The 21,704-nt window shown below is 42.4% G+C and overlaps 3 protein-coding genes and 1 long non-coding RNA gene across 6 annotated transcripts; 2 read left to right on the top strand and 2 right to left on the bottom strand.

The window, feature by feature from the left end:
- Positions 1-257: 257 nt before the first annotated feature.
- LOC134195981 (large ribosomal subunit protein uL30-like) lies at positions 258-2,594 on the top strand. The gene is made up of 5 exons (XM_062665065.1): positions 258-410; positions 490-616; positions 677-843; positions 902-1,039; positions 2,231-2,594. Exons 1-5 carry the CDS (start codon positions 376-378, stop codon positions 2,547-2,549), a joined length of 786 nt encoding a protein of 261 aa, XP_062521049.1. The 5' UTR covers positions 258-375; the 3' UTR covers positions 2,550-2,594.
- Positions 2,595-3,875: 1,281 nt separating this feature from the next.
- LOC134195948 (YTH domain-containing family protein 3-like) lies at positions 3,876-7,497 on the bottom strand. The gene is made up of 3 exons (XM_062665037.1): positions 7,373-7,497; positions 4,213-5,817; positions 3,876-4,155 (listed from the first exon to the last, which is right to left on the bottom strand). The coding sequence occupies exons 1-3, from the start codon at positions 7,391-7,393 to the stop codon at positions 4,123-4,125; spliced, it is 1,659 nt and encodes a 552-aa protein (XP_062521021.1). The 5' UTR covers positions 7,394-7,497; the 3' UTR covers positions 3,876-4,122.
- A 22-nt stretch (positions 7,498-7,519) lies between these two features.
- LOC134195951 (uncharacterized) lies at positions 7,520-21,640 on the top strand. Of its 2 annotated transcripts, XR_009972464.1 has the most exons (4): positions 7,520-7,746; positions 10,865-10,951; positions 11,760-11,897; positions 17,516-21,640. It is a non-coding gene; the product is annotated as an uncharacterized LOC134195951 (long non-coding RNA). The 2 variants fall into 2 exon arrangements; XR_009972463.1 differs by lacking the exon at positions 17,516-21,640 and having other exon boundaries at positions 11,760-14,196.
- On the bottom strand, positions 15,196-17,240 carry LOC134195949 (A disintegrin and metalloproteinase with thrombospondin motifs 12-like). 2 transcript variants are annotated; one of them, XR_009972462.1, is made up of 6 exons: positions 17,173-17,240; positions 17,015-17,104; positions 16,793-16,947; positions 16,288-16,672; positions 16,079-16,229; positions 15,196-16,016 (listed from the first exon to the last, which is right to left on the bottom strand). XR_009972462.1 is itself a non-coding variant. In XM_062665038.1 (4 exons), exons 2-4 carry the CDS (start codon positions 16,537-16,539, stop codon positions 15,856-15,858), a joined length of 564 nt encoding a protein of 187 aa, XP_062521022.1. In that variant the 5' UTR covers positions 16,540-17,104; positions 17,173-17,240; the 3' UTR covers positions 15,196-15,855. The 2 variants fall into 2 exon arrangements, 1 of the variants encoding a protein (XP_062521022.1); XM_062665038.1 differs by having other exon boundaries at positions 16,288-17,104.
- Positions 21,641-21,704: the final 64 nt, after the last annotated feature.

Raw genomic sequence — 21,704 nt, 5'->3', positions numbered from 1 at the left:
ACACACTAAAAACTAATGCTTCAGCTTGAGGTAGAGTTGCTGTCTGCCATTGGATGGAGAAGTTGCGCAGTATTGGGACTCATTACTCATGACATAAGCATGCAGCCTCAGACTCTTGGGTATAATAGTTTTAGCAACAATATTAGTGCTGAGCCAGGCAGGTCAAAGCCTCCTAAAGAATTTTAGCGAACAAATTCTATCGGTTAAAAGCTTAAACTGCCTTGTCCATGTGTCCTGCTGTTGTAAAGAAAAGTTTCGAATGTTTGCTGACTGAGAAATTGGAGCGGGCGTCAAACTTTACACATCGTGTCCATGTACGTCCAAACTTTGGGACGCAAGATTACGAGGCTGCTGTGCACGTGACTTGTGTTGCACATGCGCACAACAACAGCGAACATGGAAGCAGAAACGTGTGTAGCTAGAACAATCCGTCTTTCCTCTCGAAATCATTGTTTGTTGACAACGTTTCTTTGGGTTTTCTTTATTTAGAAAAGATCCTGAAGTCGGCAAACCTGGTAGAAAGCTGCCTACCGTGCCAGAATCCGTGTTGAAAAAGCGCAAGACTTCGCAGCGAATCCGCGATGCTCGAGCAAAAGCGACGGCAGCAGCAAAGAAAGTACGGCCATCTGTAAACCCTACGAGAAAACAATGCGTAAACAGACTCATTCCATTTCAGGTTCAGAGGCAAAAACGTAAAGAGATATTCAGACGAGCAGAGAAATACGTGAAAGAGTACAGAGCAAAGGAGAAAGACGAGATACGGCTCAGACGAGAAGCGAGACATCATGGCAACTTCTATGTACCAGATGAAGCGAAGCTAGCTTTCATCATTCGAATCCGAGGGTCAGTTATCTACACAAGTTTGGCATTTAGCTTGCTAATTGGCTGCTGCGTGTATTAGGATCAATGGAGTGAGTCCAAAAGTACGCAAAATTCTGCAGCTGCTGCGTCTCCGTCAAATTCATAATGGGCAGTTTGTGAAGCTGAACAAAGCCAGCATCAACATGTTAAGGATAGTTGAGCCATATATAGCGTACGGGTAAGACGTCTTGTTTAGGTGTTAGTTTAGGTAGCCGCACTACGTTACTGTCTTGTATACTGTCTGATGAGGGAGCTAGGGTGCATCACAAGCTAGCTCGGTTTGTGGTGTGTTTGTGTTTAGTTGGGAATAGGCTGGGGACAGCTTGACATGTGATGTTGATCAGTACAGCATAGTCCAGTCGTGTACTTTGAATGGGGTACTTAGCATGCTCTGAGTTGGTATGTTGCCTTTGTCATTCACCATAGAACTGCTTGCAAAATCATGAAGTGAAAGTAACTTTTGCAATTGGCTCGTATGATGCTATCACTCTCTAGTACAACTTAGCATACTCTACTGTCACTCAAAATGGACAGTCAAAGAATAGTTAAGTGTTGACTGTGCTGACTAAATAATAATTAGTATTAAGGTGTTGGTGTATAAATGCCCTCACGTCAGTTGCTTGTGTGTTTTGTTTGCCGTTTGCTCAGAACGTTGGCTCTACTTTGTGCAGTTGTTGTGATGTTTGAAGCAGGTAAAGAAACCAGCCTGCACCTAATGATTTTGTATGCAAATACCAGTAGCTGACCAATAACAGAATCTACTCGATTACAATACAATGATGGTTTGTTAGTAATTGGCAGATCTTGTGTTTATCATGAGAGACACTTCAACCCCATTTGTACAATGACTGGTTGTGTTTTTTGAATTACGAAAAAACAAGTACAATTAAGTCACTAGAGAGAAGACATGTGTTGTGCGGTGATAGGATTAACTGCCTTGATTCTATTGGTACTTTGTTTGTTGATAAGTCATATTCTGGACAGAGAAACAGAGCTTTCAATGTGGGGCATGTCACCCTGGAGAGATGATGACATACGAATAGCTTAAAGTGCATTCTATATACAGTAATCGACACTTTGTCAGCCACTGCTTCAGTAGATCATTAGTTCATAAGAGGCAAACAACGAATACAACCATGTTTGCAATCTCTGTTCGTGTTGAATCGAATGTAATAATGTATGTCAGAACCAACTATGAGAAAATATGCTATCACAAGTTATCATCTTGTCAGGATGACACGCCCTAAGTTGTAAGCTCAGTTTCTCTGTCCAGAAAGAGTTTTATTGATCATAGCAGTTGAGTTGTCTTTGTCTCATAAATATTGCCTTTACTGATTTCGTTTATATTGTTGGTTGCCGTTATATTCAGATACCCGAGTTTGAAGACTGTAAGAGATCTCATCTACAAGCGTGGCTTTGGAAAGATTCATCATCGACGAATTGCTCTCACCAGTAATGCAATCATTGAGGACTCTCTTGGTCGACATGGCATCATCTGTATCGAAGACCTGGTACATGAAATTTTTACTGTGGGCCCACACTTCAAGGAAGCAAACAACTTTCTGTGGCCGTTCAAGTTGTCTAGTCCTCGAGGTGGCTTCCGTAAGAAGCTCAATCACTTTGTTGAAGGCGGAGACTACGGCAATAGGGAAGACCATCTCAACCAGCTAGTGAAACGCATGATTTGAATGGCAAATCTATGTTGTAATTTCAATAAAGTTGACTTAAATATATGATTGCAGTCTAGTGGGTGAGCTACACTGACAACTGGAGAGGTATGTACAGTTCACGTTTATGTGTGCCCCCTTTTCACTGTTGGATGACAATTTCACTCATTAACCCAAGGTGCGCATGCGCTAGGGGAGCATTTCCTTTGTTGGACAGACAGCCGGAAATTATGCAACGCGCATGTGTTATTAGCTGGTGTTAGTTAATGGTACCCCAATTGGCACAGCATTATCTGTTGTCACCCAACAGCTTTGACCATGTCCCTAACACGTGCACAAGTGACATATCATCGTGATGCACCTAGAGGGCAATGAGTTTATTATAAAATGTTAGTGTGTACCTACAAATTTGCAAACTAGTGATTCAAAAAAAGAGTAGTTATTACTGTCGGTAATATTAGTTGTACATGCTCAAGTATATTGCATGCTTCATCGTTACTGTACTGATTGTACTGTACCCTGAGTACTACTGATCGAATCAATTCCACCATCAGTACTAGTACTCTCTAGGTGCGCTACTATAATATGCACCTGTTGTACAACACCATAGAAAGATGACCATTTTAGTGCGTTGTGAAGGAAACACCATACTTGAGCAGGACATTCAACTTTTATGGTACTGTAACATCATTTCTGGAACAAACCAGAGCTCCCCCTTGTACACATTATGAAGATACACACAACAGGAAAGCAGAAAGCAGCATATCGTTGATTAGTAGAGCAAAATAAGGCTCCTGCTTATTGCATTTAAGGAATTTCTGTCACTATGAAGTTGAACTCGGGTACCAACTATAAACCAAACGACTGAACAGGTCACAGTTGGTACCAAAGTAGCCAGATGTTTCGAGTTGCTTCTCACAAAGAGACACAGACAAAACAACATGTGGAACTACAGTGGTCCTGAAGTTGACATGCCAATACAGCAGTATGTCTTTCGGAATTGCATTTGAAGGGCAACCAACCCCAGAGCTGCACATAACAGCTCTGACCAACCCAATCTCTATCTCCAACTTTCTGGTCATTCATCACCAAATGCTAGTCTTTGTCTGTCTGTCATCAAATTCGGCAACCTAGTGAGAATTGAACATCCATGTTACCTTCCTGTGTACATTACACACCTACATTCATACAATAGTGAGATGACGGGGGGGGGGGGGGACATCCAGTACTAACTGATGGTACTCGCTCAATCAATCTTTTCATTTAGTAAATGAGACAAGGCGGCCAGGATTCATACTATAAAACACTTCCGATTTCACATTATTACTTAAAAAACAGCAACAAGAGTTCATGGTAGATCATCGTGACATGCCATTTTCAACACTACACATACCTACTGCCATCATTTTCACACACGCACACACAGGAAGAATATCAAACACAAGAGCAAGAGCTACTAGCTGGAAATTGAAGCAAATAGAGTAAATAAGATTCACCACAAAAAGCACAACCAAATACCCACATTCTACCGACAACATTGCTACAGTCCATATAAACATGATGACTAAAGACAAGCCAAGACAAAGGCAGTCTGTCAGCCCATAGTTGCATCACGTTTGCGAACGCGCTAAACAACACACAAGTTAGCAATCAAATCAACAACAAGCGTCCGTCCGCGCTCTACCTTTCTGGCATCATCCTCTTCCTGGCGTTTTTCATAATGACCAAAATCATCAAAAATAGAAGTCGTGGCCTTGTACGTGTGAATAATCTTGACTACCTGTTTGCCCTTCTCGATGGGTACCTCTTGCGTGTCTCTCGAGTTCGTCACAGGTTTATTCTCATTGTTTTCGAGACGGATATGACGCAGCTGGCTATTCGGAACGTCCTTCACATAAATCCACTTCACATCAAACTTGCCCTTCCATTTGTCTTGGGTGAAAACCCCAGTGTCAGTGCCGTAGTCTACACCGCTCATCATCTGGGCCACTCCACAGAAATGGCCACTACCATTGACTGAAAACAGCAAGTACATTGGAATGCCCTTCTGTTCCTTCCATGCTTGGTCCAAGCGCCGATTGCCAGTCTCAGTACTTGTCCAGATAGAATATTTGATGGAACGGTGAATATCGTCTTCACTGTAACTCTTTATCACAAAGAAACGGGCATTTTTTAGATTCAATGTAAACTCCTTAGGATTGTATTGATTCGCCGATCGCAATTGGTCCAACACGGGAACATTCGCCGCCGGCTGCGTGGGCGGCACCGATATGGAAGACAAACCTGCCATACTTCCCGGATTGGCCACAGAACCGGTCACGACAGACGGATTTCCACCCGTATTCACGGGACCGTTTCCGGTGACTCTACGTTGGCTGCTCCAACCACGTCCGCGGTTTGCCGGTGGTGCTCCCCTCACTCCCCACACTTGGTTCTGCGACTGTTGCTGTGACGAACCAATATCAACGTGTTCTCCAAGCATGCCAGAACCCATTCCAAACCCACTCTGATGGTGATTCCCAATGCCTACACTCCCCGGAGACACAGTCGACGGCGGAAGCTTCTGCCTTGGTTTCTGCTGTGGCTTCACGGGCTGTTTCGTTGGCTGCTTAGCAGCAATAGACGCCCACGACTTCACACCGGATGACTGAGTAGACACGGCACTCTGTGGTTTCACATCACTAGTTACAGGAGGGTTTTCAGATAAGGTCAAGCCGTCAAGACTTTTCTCCACCGGTTCTTGCATTCCGTTTATAGTAGCTTTAGGTCCCACCAACTGTTCACTGTGTCTGACATCGCCCTGGGTACTGCTCTTAGGAATGGAAGCTTCGGTACCAAGTCCAAACGGTGCACTATAGCTGGGAAGCAAGCCGGATGACAACGCATCCGACGATGACGTATTGTGACTAAGAATATCTGTACTTCCAGCAGTCGGGAACATAAATGGCGATGCGCTCACATACCCCGACGGATTCATTCCACCGGCGAGCACTCTGTCTGTCATGAAAGACTGCTGGTCCGACAGACCACCGACCTGGCCAAAGGTCTGAATAAAACTAGCGGTTGCTGCAGAGTCCAGGCCTCCGGTAGCCGATGACCACGTCGTATCTCCGGTGACTCCAAATCCGGGTAGATACGACTGAAATGCGGGGAACGTCCCCGGCGGCGGACTAAAATACAAGCTGTGGAGATACGACGGACCGTCGGGAGTCTGTAGTGGCTGCTGAAGAGAAGTCGCTGTCGTATGAGTGGGTTGCTGCTGTGGCTGAGATCCATCAGATGCAGACACCTTGCATCAAACAATAATATCAGATTAAGATACTACTTCAACTACACCTGATCAGTGCAGAGCTTGATTAATTAATTAATAATTATGTAATGCACCCAACATTGACTGCATTACCCCAAAGAGTTTGTGATATTTTAATACCTTCGTAAAACAATGATGCCTGATACCTTAGCGTATATCTGTGCCAATCATAGAGGCACCACTTCCAACGTCTTACCAAACACTTTTTATGCGTAATGCAAGAAAATACTAATACACAGATTGGAACTTACCTGTGCAGCTTCTTGAATATCATCAAGGTCTTGAAGAACCTTGGAAACTTCTCAAGTCTCACAATCACGACACACACACAGTCTACAATTTCATCATCGTAATTGCTTTTTTAACAGACGGACGAGTGACCGACAAATTTAAAAACAAGGAAGCTCTAGGTCCTACGACTGCATAAACAAAATAACTTAATTGACAATCAGACAGATGGACTAATCGATTAGTCAGCTTCTGTATTCGTTGTACAGATAGATATGTACAGTACTACATTTGTTTGTATGTCACATTCAGGGATGGGATTCGTCATCAAATTTTCCCTCCACTACAGTGATACACACACAAAACAAAATCACAATAAACCTGACCAAGTCACCTTAATTCCAGAGGTACAATACCATCCATATAAACATTAGAGAAACTCAGCCATCAAAAAGTCAATGAGTCCGCCTACCCTTTCTATTACGGATCAAATTGCACACAATGATCAGACCTACTATCATTTTTAGTGCTTTCGTATACTAAAGGAGCCTTTCTGGACAGCAGGTATGCTGCTGGCAATAAGTGCAGCATCCTTGTGCTTCAAACCAACAATCAGAATCAGTCCCAATGAGGCATGAAGTCAAGGTAGGAAAAATATCTAGTGATATCACACCCAAGGAGTATGTTTGTCGTATTTAATAATCCAACAATAACCTACTAACTCCACACTTCACACCCGCTACATCAGTCCTAACAAACAGGGAAGCACGTGTCCCTCACCCTCAGCCATTTATCTCTAGATACAATTTTCTATCTTTTTGTTATATCAGTCATCAACGCAACCGCTTCGAAACAATGTGCTCGCCTCACTCAATCCGCATCCACAATCAAGTCATACAATTTGGTCCAATCCTGAACGTCTCTGTAAGGTCATCACCACGCCCACCTCTGACGTCACAGCCTTTCAATGCGTCTACAGAATGACCAACAGGAATCGCCTCCAACGGACCCCGAGCGTCAGAAACGCGCCGACACGCTTGAAGCAACCAAAAACACTCGATTTCGTGCCCGACTCGACGACAGATCGCATCACGGGCGACTCTGCAGGCCATGTGACGTGCCTGCCTTCATCACAACGCAACACGGCCAGACAAATAGACACGTGGACGACGCCAAACCGGGCGACTAACGCTGTGTGCCATTCCTCACAGCGTCTGAAGGCAACGAATGACGCAGACGATAGGAAAGGGCGGTTTTGCGGTGAAGCGATGCATTCGGTCGGGGGAATTGATTGATGTTGAGTTACCTGACTATCTGTGGATGCCATCCTCTGCGCTTGCGTTCTTCTCGGCTGTCGTGTCGCGCTTGTGCCTCCCGAGAACGAAAAACCACCCAGCAATGACACTACGGTAGTGTGACGAACGAGGCATGCGCGAGAGGTTTGACACGTTATGTCACGTGATTGACGACTTTTAATTTGCACGGAGAGACTCGGATTTTAGCCAAGTTTCATATTCTGTTTGTCTGCTCGCTTGCTTTTCCGGCTGCTTAGTCTACTGGGAGCGCCGTCAACTGCCTGTCTGATTGTTTATGCGTCCTAACTTAGTGATTACGATTTCTTCAAGTCTTGTGGCTGCATGCCTTCTTGCCTATCCAATTGAACCACAGATTTTATTGGAGGTATTATGGGATGTGTTGTGTTGTGTTGTGTTGTGTTGTGTTGTGTTGTGTTGTGTTGTGTTGTGTTGTGTTGTGTTGTGTGTGCATGAGGGTAGGATGGTCAGCCACCTCCATGTGGTGTACCCCCGTAACGTGTAGTCATGGCTAGGAGCTGACCTAGTAATTGCTTACCATGTGGCAGTTGACCAGGTAGTAATTGCTATTTCGGCTCCTCAATTCCCCTGCTATGTCTTGCCAACCAAGTTAGTGGTTAAGTTTGGCAGGAGTGAGAATTAATGTCTCTCACGGTTCTCAAGAAGGAAAGTCTCTCAAGGTTAAAGGTGTGTGTGTGTGCGTGTGCGTGTGCGTGTGCGTGTGCGTGTGCACGCATGTTGGCAGATAGAAATGACAAAAGGTTTTATGGTGAGCTAAAAAAAGGTTATTGGTCCAAGTCTTACGTGCTCTGCACCACTTCGCAATGAGGATGGTCAGTTACTAACAGACAAATCAGAAATTCTTGCTTGCTGGAAGCGTCACTTTTGCTCTCTACTCAACAGGAATACCATGGTTGATACATGGGTTCTAGATATGATTTCACAGCAAAGACATGGATGAAGCACCAACACCTGAAGAAATATATTCTGCAATCAAATATCTAAAACTTGGAAAATCTGCTGGTCTTGATGGTCTTGCAGCTGAGTTTTATCAAAGAGGAGGTGATACTTTTACAGAGGAAATCGTCAAGGTCATCATACACTTCTGGGATACAGAAATTGTACCAAAGGACCTGAAAGATGCCCAAATAATCACAATCTAGAAAAGAAAGGGTGACAAAGTGACTGTGGAAACTGGAGTGGAATCTCATTATTGTCCACTGCTGGTAAGGTCTTATCAAGAATTCTCTTGAATAGACTGGTAGAGTCAATAGCAGAAGAAACTCTTTCTGAGTCCCAATGTGGCTTCCGCAAAGGAAGAAGCACCACGGACATGGTATTTACCCCGAGACAGTTACAAGAAACATGCAAGGAGCAACATAAACCATTGTACATGGTCTTTATAGATTTGACAAAAGCTTTTGATTCAGTTAATCGAGAGGCAATGTGGAAAATCTTAACAAAATTGGGCTGCCCACCCAAATTTGTACATTTAGTGAGACATCTACATGAAGGAATGAATGCAGAAGTCATATCTGAAAAAAAATAAGAAAGCTGTGTTGTGCAAACAGGAGTAGAGCAGGGCTGTGTATTAGTACCCACTCTGTTTGCTCTGTTTCTTGCTGCAATGCTAAATGAAATGAATGGTCGACCTGAAAATAGAGGAGTCTCAATTCAATATTGTATGGATGGTGGTTTATTCAATCTTTGCAGATTTATGACAAAATCTAAAACTGCAACCACGAAATTAAGAGATCTGCTCTTTGCAGATGACTGTGCTCTGGTAGCACATTCTGCAGATGATATGCACGAAATTGTAAACTCTTTTGCAAAAGCTGCTATCAGTTTTGGATTGCAAATAATTATCAAGAAAAACCGAGTGCATGTTTCAGCTGATTTCTGGTACAGTAAATGCTGGCAAGGACATTTTTATGAATGGCGAAGCACTAAAGAGGGTATCCTTGTTCTCTTACCTTTGCAGTGTTCTTTCAGAGGATTGTAGTGTTGATAAGGACATAGCTGCACGTCTGCCAAAAGCAAATGAGCGTATGGCGCACTTCAATCAAGATTATGGAGTCAACAAGGAATAAGAATAAAAATTAAAATCAAAGTTTACAAAGCAGTCGTTCTTGCAACTCTTCTGTATGGATCACAAATGTGGATGCTATATATAGAAGAAATATTCAGGATCTAGAAAAATTTTACCTTTGCTGTCTGCGTTGAATAAGGAAAATTCATTGGTCGAAAAGAGTGACAATCATAGAAGTTCTGCAAAGAGCTGAAATAACAGGAATTGAATACATGTTGACTCAACAGCATATGAAGTGGGTAGGTCATGTCGCAAGAATGGATGAGAGACGTTTATCAAAACAAGTGCTATACGGTCAGTTGTTAGATGCACCAAGAAAAACTGTCAGAACCTGTGGTTCAAAGACACTTTAAGACACAATCTACAGAATGTCGATATTGATCACAAAAATTGGGAAATGATAGCATGTGACCGTTCAATGTGGAAGAAAATATGAGATTAGGTTTAGATTGTTACGAGGAAGGTATAATTGACAAAATTGAAGAAAAGAGACTAATGCGGCATAACTATACACCACAAAACTTGACTACTAGTACAAAGAACGTTTGTAACATCTGTCATCAAGTATGTCGTTCCAGAATTGGACTCTTTGCACATGAACGTGCTCATCAAAGACAAATTGTAAACAACCGCTGAATGGAGGTCGTGAACTCATTATTGACTAGCGAAAAAGAAAGAAAGAAGTGTGTGTGTGTGTGTGTGTGTGTGTGTGTGTGTGTGTGTGTGTGTGTGTGCACGTGCGTGTGTGTGTAGGCATGTCAGCAATATGTAGAGACACAAGTGCACTGCCAAAGACATAAACTTATCCATCTGCAAATTGGGTCCATTTAATGTGTGACTTGAGATTCTTTACATAAGAGCAAAGGAGTCTATTTAGTATGTCAATGTACAGAGTTGCCTTGAAACTTTTCGTTTTCTTTTGACTTTGTCTTTGCCCCAATATGGCTGGGGTAACAGGTGTGCTTAGGCAGTAGCAATACAGGAGGAGTGTGTGTGTGTGTGTGTGTGTGTGTGTGTGTGTGTGTGTGTGTGTGTGTGTGTGTGTGTGTGTCTGTGTGTGTGTCTGTGTCTGTGTCTGTGTCTGTGTCTGTGTCTGTGTCTGTGTGTGTCTGTGTGTGTGTGAGTGTGTGTGTGTGCATGTAGGTGTGTGTGCATGTAGGTGTGTGTGTGTGTGTGTGTGTGTGAGTGTGTGTGTGTGTGTGTGTGTGTGTGTGTGTGTGTGTGCATGTAGGTGTGTGTGTGCATGTAGGTGTGTGTGTGTGTGTGTGTGTGTGTGTGTGTGTGTGTGTGTGTGTGTGTGTGTGTCTGTGTCTGTGTCTGTGTCTGTGTCTGTGTCTGTGTGTATGTTTGTGTACTGTGTCTGTGCTGTATGTAAAGATTTGCCTTGGTACACCAGACTGCTTTCTGCACATGATGGGTTGAGAGTAAAAGGAGAGAAGAGAGCAGTGTGAGAACAGCGCTATTGTAATTGACTTCCGGAAAGGTGAGGCTGCTTAGGTTAAGGAACAGCCACTTAAATTAGAACGGACATAGTTAGAGCAGGTGCTCAAAATCAGGTGGCCAATCAGCATGTGTGTGATCGAATTAGTAACTTCAATAAGTCAGAAGCAATTAGTTCTAAGTGATTGTAATGACACACAATGGTGCAGATTACACCAATGCAACCTTGTTGTTGTTTTGTTCTTGTGGACACGGATGCCTTATCAGATGCTGTTCACAAAGTTACTTAATGGCAAAGCCATTGAAGTGGCCGTTTCAACTGTCTCTCCTTAGTTGGTGTTGAAGCCTTGAATCCTCTTCAAACAAAATTGGTTTAATCTCTTGAGTATGAGGTTGCAATGCCTTTGCTTGTTTTCCTACAGGATTCAGCTCGTCTCTCATATTGCATGTTCTCCCGTTTGTCTGTAATTATAGTTGACTGACTGAAATGACTGCTGGCAATATTTGACAAATAATATTCCACAAACCTTGTGTTGCAAGTTGCGTTTGCTTTTAAGAGCTTTCAATGCAATTACTGGGTATGTCTTCGGTCTACTTCAAGCTGATCTTGGCAATGAGCGGGCATAAAATATGATTGTTAGTGTTTACAATGAGTGTGGGTACTCTATCATAGGTTACGATTACATTGTCGTGTTTCCGAAGTCAATCACAATGGTGGTGTCCTGGTTTTTTTGCTAGCTTCTCTCCCCCTATTCTTCAACCATTACATACAGCAAGTGGTCTGTTGTACTGATGCTATGTAAAGGCACACTTATATGATTGATATCAATTGATTGTTTATCTTGACACAGGAAGAACTTTAAGGAGATGTCATTTTTGTCTTCAATGAGCTATGTGCACTCGTACAAGACATCAAATGTATAACAACCAGTTATTTGAGAGGACCAATCAACTACAAGGTGGACCTGTTAGAGATATTCTGTGTACAGGTAGTCATTGCAATCGAACATGTACAGAGTAATTTTAATAACGTACAGAACTGATTCTATCTATTAGAATTAAAACATTTTCTATTAAAGTAAGGAGAAAGTAGGGATTGCATAAAAACAATAGAAACAAGTTTATTAGTAGCAGTGACATCCATCATCCAGTCTTTCTAACTGACTTAGAGAAAGTGATGTAGGGAGTGTGGGTTGGAAAGACTGGATGACATCACTGCTAATATGTAAACTTGTTTCAATTGTAATCGTATTCTAAAATAGGGTGTTAGTTGGGCTTGCCTATGGTGGGCAATTATCATAACATTCCGTAGAATAATTGTAGCGATGAGTGTATGCATGGGTTTGTACTTTTACTTGTACAGAATGTGTTAATAGCACATCCTGCTCTCTGTTTACATGAAAGGCGATGGCAAGTACACAGATACAGAAACTTGATCTCTGCACAAGTGTGTTGCCATGAATTGTTCATTTGAGGAGTCTGCTTGTTTAGAATTACAGTTTCTTAGTTACTGGCATGTGGCCCCTACCCAATGAGCGCTCGTGTAGATTGTAGAATAATCAAAATTTGGCCCAGTTCCCGCATAGTTTAGTTATTGCACGCATACCATTGTTATTGGATGCTTGCATAGGACTGATTGTGATATTGATATTAAACCTCAACACCTCCACAAACAAGCAATGCATACGCAAATCGCAACACTTTACGAACAAGCTAACAAGTCAAATGAGAAAGGAGACATATTTTCCCAGTCAGTCAAGTGTAGCGGACGAAAGTAAGCTGTCTCTGACTAAATAATTGAAAGTGTCATCAAACCGGGAAAGCGGACTATATGACAGTCTACTCGAACGCTCATTGGGTAGGGGCCACGTGCCGGTAACTAAGTGCAGCTCGTGCAATAAACGGTGCTTGGTCAATAAATATGATGTTGCTCTGGAACGTGGGTGATAACGTAAACATCATATCCTATTTATATTTTTATTTTTATTAGAAACATTGGTCCATATCGCGTGTCTGATCTAGAGTTTATCCAGAGAGAACAGTATAGAATATAATAATGTATTCCAAACCTGTGAGGATAATTAGTGGAAAGCCAGTGTAGCTAATCGATGTGAATTCAAACCAAAGTGATGTGAGACAGACTCTCATAATCAAGTAACGGTATATGATCAAAGAGTATGCATGCACTGGTAATACAGTAAGTTGTTATTGTCGCTGGCTGTCATTTACCCTCGAGTTATACTCGAAACAGGAGATAGTAGATATGTATTTATATTTCAAGTTTGTGTTAGTATGTTGCTTGAATTGCTTGTCTTGTACATGTGATTGTAAGTCTTCATAGTACATTGGATCTCGAGGCACACAAACAAAATACTGTGGGTGACTATGCAAAACATTTTGGCTCATTACATAACCCACAACTGCAAACATTTAAATGCTATAGAATATGAACACGACTGCTGAAACGATTGAAATGTTATATTGGAATACAGGTGCGCTGCACACGGCTCAGACTTATAACTTATGACACGGTAATGCAGTAGAATCTAACCTCAACTACATGCTGCAGTTCCATTACACGCTGATACATTGTGGGGTAGTACTATGATCACGTGTAGAGGCAGTAGAAGGCAGATACTGTTGCTATCCATTAAAGTGTAGTCATTGTGTTGTCTGTTGTGTTGCAACAGGCATCTACTAAAGTACTGTATGGTATAGTTTTGGGATGCTCTTGTGTACATAAATTATGCCCCGGGTATGTTGTATCGGCTTCATGGACACAATGGAGTCTGTGTTCTTCTAACATGTTGGAATTGATTTGTGGTAAAGTGCGGGGGTATAACTGTGCTTGCAAATTTTGTAGGGAGCTGCTAGGGTTATAAGACCTTGTCTAGAAGACCACACCATTAGGGGTGCAGACCACCCTGGCTTCTATTGAGTGATGCCACCGTAATGTGACACTGTTCTCCATCAGCAATGTTCACTTTCTGTACTTATAGTGATACCCAACGGTATGAGTTATCATCTGTGTTGAAATTAGTTGGATAATTTTCAACCCAGCCAACGAGTGAATGCCTATGGCGATCGAACACATGAAATGATTCAAGGAATTGTATACTGTGCTGTAGTGTTCAGTGAACTTACTGCTGTGCTTGGATTAGGACGCATGCTTTAAATCATATAAAATGACAAAATTTATTATCATTTCTATCTCTTAGGAGGCGATTCGAGAAAAGGAGATTATTATGTTAAATATAGTTCTGTAGCAAAAGTTTATTATAGATTGAAGTGGTGCAGAATGTTGGTGCCAATGGTGATTTGCTGTTGAATGTACTGCTGTGGCATTGTTGCCATCAGGAAAACCAACAAGTCCAACACAATGGTGCAGCTAGAAGGGCCAAATGTAATACAGTCTAGTTATTGAACACAGACTGCCAAATCAGTTTTTCTCAATTTTGTATTTTGAGGTAATGCGAAAATACACATTACACATGGTAAAACCGTTACACGACCAACTGGAAGTCCATCACAGCAGCAGCGTCGCCACCCTCCACGGACAGGGACAAGACTGCCAGTCCTGTTAATTAAACTTAATTCGTTTAGACCAACTACATAGAAAAAGCGCTAGAAGTTTTTAAATCAAAAGCAAACAGAAGCAGTAACTGGAGATAGATAGGTTATAGGCTATTATGTCATCAACCGTGTATACACAGACTGTGTACTTTTGTGTGCCAACACCAACAAGTATATATATACCTTTTATTGTAGTGTCTCTTACCCATTGCTGCTGTATCGTATGTACGACTGTTGAGCTGCTTATGAAAGTTGTGTAGTATCAATTTCAAAATGAATGAGAAAATAAGGCTTGTACAGCACTGTCAGAAAGGCCGCAGCACACCTAAAGTTTTGGGGTCTATGGCTCCCCTTGGTTTTCCCATAATGATTCTTTCGGTCACAGACTTTAGTTTCTCTGTCTTTTATTGGTAATTGGTGACAAACTAGAAGAGATACCTATGTAGTTGTGTCACTGTGTGACCTGCCACAGTCTTCTGACTATGCATTTCATGTACTGTTAACGTACATATTTAGGACTTTTACATTGAACAGCATTGATATGCAACTTTCTGGGAAATATACTAGGTTGTGAACTTCTGTGCTTTTGTTGCAACATTTTTGTTTATACTCCAACTGCATATTAGTCATTACTGTTTATATGTAATATTCATAATGTGTCTACTCGACTGTATGCATATGTATGGTCCTACTCATCTCTCATTTATCAAATAAGGATAGGCTTATTAGTTGGGCTACTGCACTGAGTATGTGTTGCGGTTTAATTCTGAAAGAGGAAAGCATTCGTTTGGATATTAGGATACAGCTGCCCCTGTGTTAGCAGTGACTTTGACCTGTTTTGTTTAATTTTCATCCTAATAGTAACAACGGATATCCTATAGTGGTGGTTGGACTATATTTGCTAATGATATTAATTAATATTCATATGCATTTAAAAATACGTAACATGTGGCCATGTGGCAAACTTTGTTTTGAGTAGATGTAGGTTTTGTGAAGTGCTGTTTACTATTCTACAGCTAAGTCAACAGGCAGAGAGTGCCAGACTTTCAGTTGTTTAAATTTAACTGGACAGGTAGGACATCACGGAGCCACCTGGGCAATTAATGATTACTTAGCTATAATTAGTGCAAGCAGGTGCTGTCAGTACTTGATGACCTGGAAGCAAGTTTGTTAGCAATTGTACAGTGATGTTATAGTGTTAGTACGCATCTCATGACGCATACAATAAACATATTGGTATACATATTGGTATACATCGAATAGTATTATTAGTCTGCAGCTGATAGTCAAAACAAACTCGTAGTCAGTCTGTGCAAGGTTTAATGCTGAGACGAATGTTCATGCTTGTACAGTAGAAATAGCACAGCGTATCATCTAGGGTTGCCCCTGCCGGTTATCTTTCTTGTTACTTCTCGCTGAAATTGATACGTGTGTTTTACACGCTACACAGCACAGATTTCTTTGCCTGGGGACACTGCATCGAATGAGTTCTATTCGAAGAGCGAATTGGCATATGCTTATTCTATCAATGCATCCTGAATGATAACAAAAGCCATAAAAGCAGTGGCCCGTCCAGGACTTTTCAAGGTAATCATACCCTGTGCTTGACAATTTTGTCCGTCGCATTGCTTCTGATGTGGGGGTTTGCTGCTGGCGTCGCACTTGTCATCAGAGGTCGCAGTGGTCAAGCCGGGAATTATCTCGTGACAAACCACGTGGCGAGTTTGATATCCGCATTGGCTCGAACACTGACACAACAACGAGTTATGACAAACGGTTGAGCCATTAGGCAAATGACGTCATTACCTCCGACCAGGGCCCCGTGCTCCACGCATAGACCGGTTCGTCTAATGTCGGACAACGGAAGGGACTGCAGAGGCTCATACCACTTGGTTTATTGCCTTCGGCGTCTTCACAGAATGAGTCCTTTGCTGTGACCGGCGTCCCTCTCCGACGGTGTCGCTCGCATGTGACCTGACGAGTTTGAACACCACCACCGCATGTGCGAGTGCAGATCGACCAATTTCCGGTATTCCATGTATAGCTGCTTAACAACATGAAAGTCAATGGAGGAGGGTTTGAGGTCGGAATCTTGTTACCTGTTTTGATTTGGTTCTCTGACGTCTTTGACGTATGTGACTGTAACCCAGGGCAAACTTGACACGTTTCTGATGGATCCGGTAAATTTCACCTGAGAGAAAACAACAAACAGTGATAAGCAGATTGATACATGCGGTATCCTGGAGCCTGAAGCTATTTCGACATATGGTCGAGTGAATTTCGACTTTAAAGCTTAATGTTGGAATCTTACGGTGATGAGGAAGGCAGCTGTTATTTTTCCTTGTACTGTGACCGCTTCACTGCCGTCTGATTGGCGTGTATACTCTATCAAAGTGCCTCGGTAGTTAACGACTGTGTCTTTGTCTGGGTTGTGCAATACTACTTTTCCCGCTTTCGTCTGCAAAGCTAGACACAATCAAATTGCACGAGTTGAACTTGTGGTTGTACATGATTGTACTAATTAATTGATTACCAATATGAGCTATCAGTGACGGTTCCTGTGCTCGTACACTCAGTCGGCGAGTTCCCTTTGGGATAGTAACACTCCGGTATTGAACTATACCTGCAAGTCAGACATATACACATGTATACATAATTGCACTTGACAATAAATAGACGACGCTGTCGTACCTGTCTGTGTTATTGACGGCGTCAAGGTGTGCGTTACCTTATGACACGTGGAACCGTCGCCTCCGCACACGCCACACGTGTCCTCTTTAAGGGGAAGTCCATCAGAATTGACATCAGTGCAATGCGTGCTCTACAGTCGTTAACAGGGTAATTAGTTCAAAACAGTTGTTAGTTAATTGTTTGCTGTTGTCTGTAATACTAGTCGGCGTCGGATCAGTCAATACGGATGGTCGGTTCTCTCGGTCAGAATGACAGAGATATTATACCAATTCAGTCAATTGATCGGTTTATGAGACCGTGAGGTCATTGGAACTATTGCTTACATTTGTGTGTTTCACTGCAGATCTTGGATGTCTGCTGGAGAGTGATAGCGTTGAAGAGTGCCTCGGATGAAGTTGACGAGCACGAGATGGAGCAACGTGAAGAGTGACTACAGAGAGGAGAAGAAGCCGATAGAAAAGCATCTCTTTGGTTTACTGAGTGATGATGTTGTCGCTACGTCCGCTAGAAGTCGACTGTCTCGGTGATGGAACTGTTGGCACTTATACGGCTCATGAATTTATCAGACATCCCGCACGTGCGTAAGGGAATTCAATATTTTCCTTTAGGCAAAACAGCTTTGAACACGAGGTGCCAAGCGTTGGGTCCGTATCACGTACCGCAGAACCATTTCCGAACTATTTGAGACATTCACGCCGGAAGGTACCGACAGATGCGTTCTGTCGCGATAGCGTGATAGGCGTTGGACTGATGATACGACGCGTTAACGCGGTACGGTACCGGTGGTTTAGATACTCCTTTAGCTTACCAACCAATACTCCGAGTAAAATCTTACATCCAATCCGACTTTTCAGTCAACACTGCATTGGAGTCGATGTGCTAGGAAGCCGCTTTCGCTCGCTCTTCCAATAACATACAAGTTATGATTGTCTATTTAATTGATTTATACACTGCCCAGGGGCGCCATGCTGCTGCCCGTGCATATGCCAGCTAGACGAAGGCAAGTGTCTTGCAAATGTGCGGTAAATTTTTCGTATGTTCGATAGTAGATCCGCCTGTTGGAAATCCTAGCAGCTCTAGTCTGTGAATATGATCTCCATCTTGTACATTTGTGGCTCCACCCCTGGAAATGACCTTATTTGTTTCTGTTAGCCGTAGTGTGTGATATTATTGTGGTTCCTTCAACGTACTTTGCGAACAATCTACCGTACTTGTGAAAGTTAATGATTGCAAAATGCTATTTTGAGACCTCCCTGATGACTAACCGGCGTTGTTGCCTAGTAGGGAAACATGCAACAGAAGCTACTGGAGACTTGCAACAGTATTAGCCAGCCGAGGGGACCATATACGAGGTCGATCATCCACCTTGTGGCTCCCATCTTGTCACATCTCTGGAAAGTCTCTACCACTCGGACAGTTAAAATATTTCCTAACCGGAATTGTATCGAACATGTCCGTCTACGTACTCTAGACTTAGTCATCATTCATCTCGACAAGACTGTTCTAGTTTGAGAAAACAGAAAAGTGTGACGCTGCATTAAACAATGTATCCTTTGCGGCTAAATCCATTGTCGCTTTAGGGGTACTGATTGCTAATTTTCATAGCTAAGAGGACGATTAAGAGGACGACATTATACTAATTGATATGGTGGACGACGAGCTCCATCATTTCATTACAGAAACGTTCTCTCTGACCATTTCCAGCTACTGCTCTACCAACTGAAAGCTTAAATTCCGATCACGTCGTGATTGCCTTTACCGTGAGCCTCCTGCTTTGTTTAAATAGGTGCGACGACAAAGGACTAATAACATCGTGTGATGGTTGGAGATTCCTACCGGTGACATGGACCACGCGCAGAGCTGGTCTCACTCTGCGATATGTCGCTTTCCCCCCGTGAGAACCGTTGACATGGCGCAGTGTTTGGAAAGCGACGAAATGAATTTATAGGTCAACTTATCTCACTTGACTAGAGTTATTAACTTATTTATTTATGGCACTTTATGGTGTGGGCGGGATTAGAGTGAAGTGTGGAATCTCGTATGGCTGCGTACTCTGACAAGTGTTCACCACTTAGTCACATGACTTGAAGGGGTTTCTCTCGATTGGTGAGACCTCGATTGTTGCGTATTGAGGGTCTTTAGCCTTATAATTTGACTCGATAATTTATGTGACAAAGTCATCTCAAATTGATGGAGAGTAACCGTTGCAAGGGATGAGTAATTTTGATGCCTTGCATGTCCACAAAGCAGATAAATATCAATTTTTGTAGATAGAGATAGGATTGCTGTACAAGAAATAAGATGTAGTTCTCGATATTGTGCTTGCGGTCACGTTGCGGCTCGCTCTACCGAGCACTTGTCACGTAACCGTGAACGTTCGAGTGGTCTGCAGTAGATTATGCATTCGCCTTGCTGTGTCTGACTGGACGCCGCGTACACATGGCTGTTGTTTCGCTACCGCTAAAATTTAATTAATTAAGACCTTAACTTATTTAGCTATGCTACGACAGCTGCAGCTGTACAATATATCTTAGGCAATTTTAGGTTTTGTGGTGATGAGAACCCTTTTAGTAAGACTATTCTGACTCTATACCGGTTGCTAGGCTTCGGTATGTTGTTGCCGTTGCCGGGGAGTCGATTAAAAAGTGATAATTAATTGTTTATTTAATTAACACTTGAGACAACCACACAATGTGAGATGTCGAGGCAACAGTGTAGCTTCGTGACTTCCAGAGGCTTATAATATAGAAAGAATTGATATATAAAGTTGTGTCATTTGTGTCAGTCTACTTATAATTTGTGTACACGTTGCGTTACGGTCTTAATAATAGTTTTGCAGTGCAACTACATGCGTAGAGCGACGAGCGCACGTAGATGTGGTACCGTGTGCAGTGTTGATGCTGATGATGATGCTGATGTTTTATTTTTACACTGAAACACTTTCAGCCATAATGGCTGGTCTTCCAGGTACCGTGCGCTGTGCATGGAGGTCAACCTAGCACTAGTCCACACTGCATTATAAGTATCTGCCCTACATCACTGACGTTGGTAATCTATTGAAACTATCTACTAGTATCTACATGCTAAATACTCACAACGTCTTTACAGATAAAGATACGTATGACTAGAAGGAGTATTTACAATGTTTACGTAGTAACTACCTGAAGCTGAGGCAGACGAGCATCCGCGGATACGAGATGGAAACGAGTTGCGAAACTACTGCGCTCTGTAGAAGGACGTCGATCTTCTTTAGCGAATTCGTTCTAGGAGTGGCAAGAACTTTTGATTCAGGCAGTTGAACGACCGTCGTTGGTAGTCTTCACTTTTAGATATACTAGTTATCTTAGATGTATAGGGCATCTTAGTGCAAAGCGGTACGCTTATTGAAGCCAAACAGTGTTTCGTGCCTTGATTTGTATGGTCGCACATTGTATTTTCTGTAAAGAAGCCAAGAGTCTCCAGTGAGATCACGAAGTCTTTAACCAGTCAAAACTAGAAAACAGGTGTCCCATTTGCGTCAATCGGGTATATTGACGTCATTGCAGATTATAGAATTAAAAACATTTATGAAAGAGGAGAGATGTATGGATTGCCTAGAACCAATAGAAAACAAACAGGAAAAGAAGAGAGAAAAAGCAAAATTTAGTCACACTTCCATGGATTGACGATCCATTTTCTGCGTTTGTAGATTGGCCTTGTAAAAACTGAAAGTACTCCTACCTAGATCTAGTCTTACTCTTTTCATTACGCAATGTTGGAAAAGAGGTAAGTTTATTTTAGAATTTTCTAGTGGTGTGTACTGTACGCAAAAATTTGGCCACGCCCCCAAATTTTATTCAGTACTGTACTACTGGGTTAGATCAGTCTAAATGACCGCACGAATGAAGAGCATGCTTCATCACCAATGAAACGTAACGGTGAAAACGTGAGGTGCCAGTCTTGCGGGATGTCTTCTCTAGAATAAGTCAACATGTGGTCTCCAGTTGCAATTGATGTTGTAATGAAAGTGACTCTCAAGTACTGAGCCTAGCTAGCTAATAATTATTACTAATATTGCTAACGGCATTTTAATTAGGCCGCGTTCACACGAGGCCTGCCAAGTTGTGTCTCGGGCTTGACCCCGGCCCCGTAGTTCCTGGCCCGGCCCTGTTTGCGTTCACACGTCCGTAGCTAAATGTATAGCCATGGGCTTAGATGCGCAGGTCTGAAGTGCGAGTCAATCACGTGGTGGCCAGACAGGGTTGTCGTTGCCATGATGATGGTGCCAATTGTGGCACGGGGGGTTCGAAATTGTGGAACCGGGTTTGGAGAGATTCTAGAAGACCACTAGCTGACTCACATGAAACTGTATGGAAGTCACAGAACATAAGCAGCTCAATACTTTAGGGCTATTGGCATCTCTATATAGCGCTAACTCTTGTATTGGGTAGCAAAGAACTGATTTTAATTAAGTCACAGGTTATATATATATATATATATATATATATATATATATATATATATATATATATAGTTAGTCACATCTAGATTAA

This window comes from Corticium candelabrum, chromosome 20 (genome assembly GCF_963422355.1).
Source record: "Corticium candelabrum chromosome 20, ooCorCand1.1, whole genome shotgun sequence".
NCBI classification, from domain to species: domain Eukaryota; kingdom Metazoa; phylum Porifera; class Homoscleromorpha; order Homosclerophorida; family Plakinidae; genus Corticium; species Corticium candelabrum.
The sequence above is the reverse complement of the archived record's forward strand: the minus strand, read 5'-3'. Positions and strand labels throughout refer to the sequence as shown.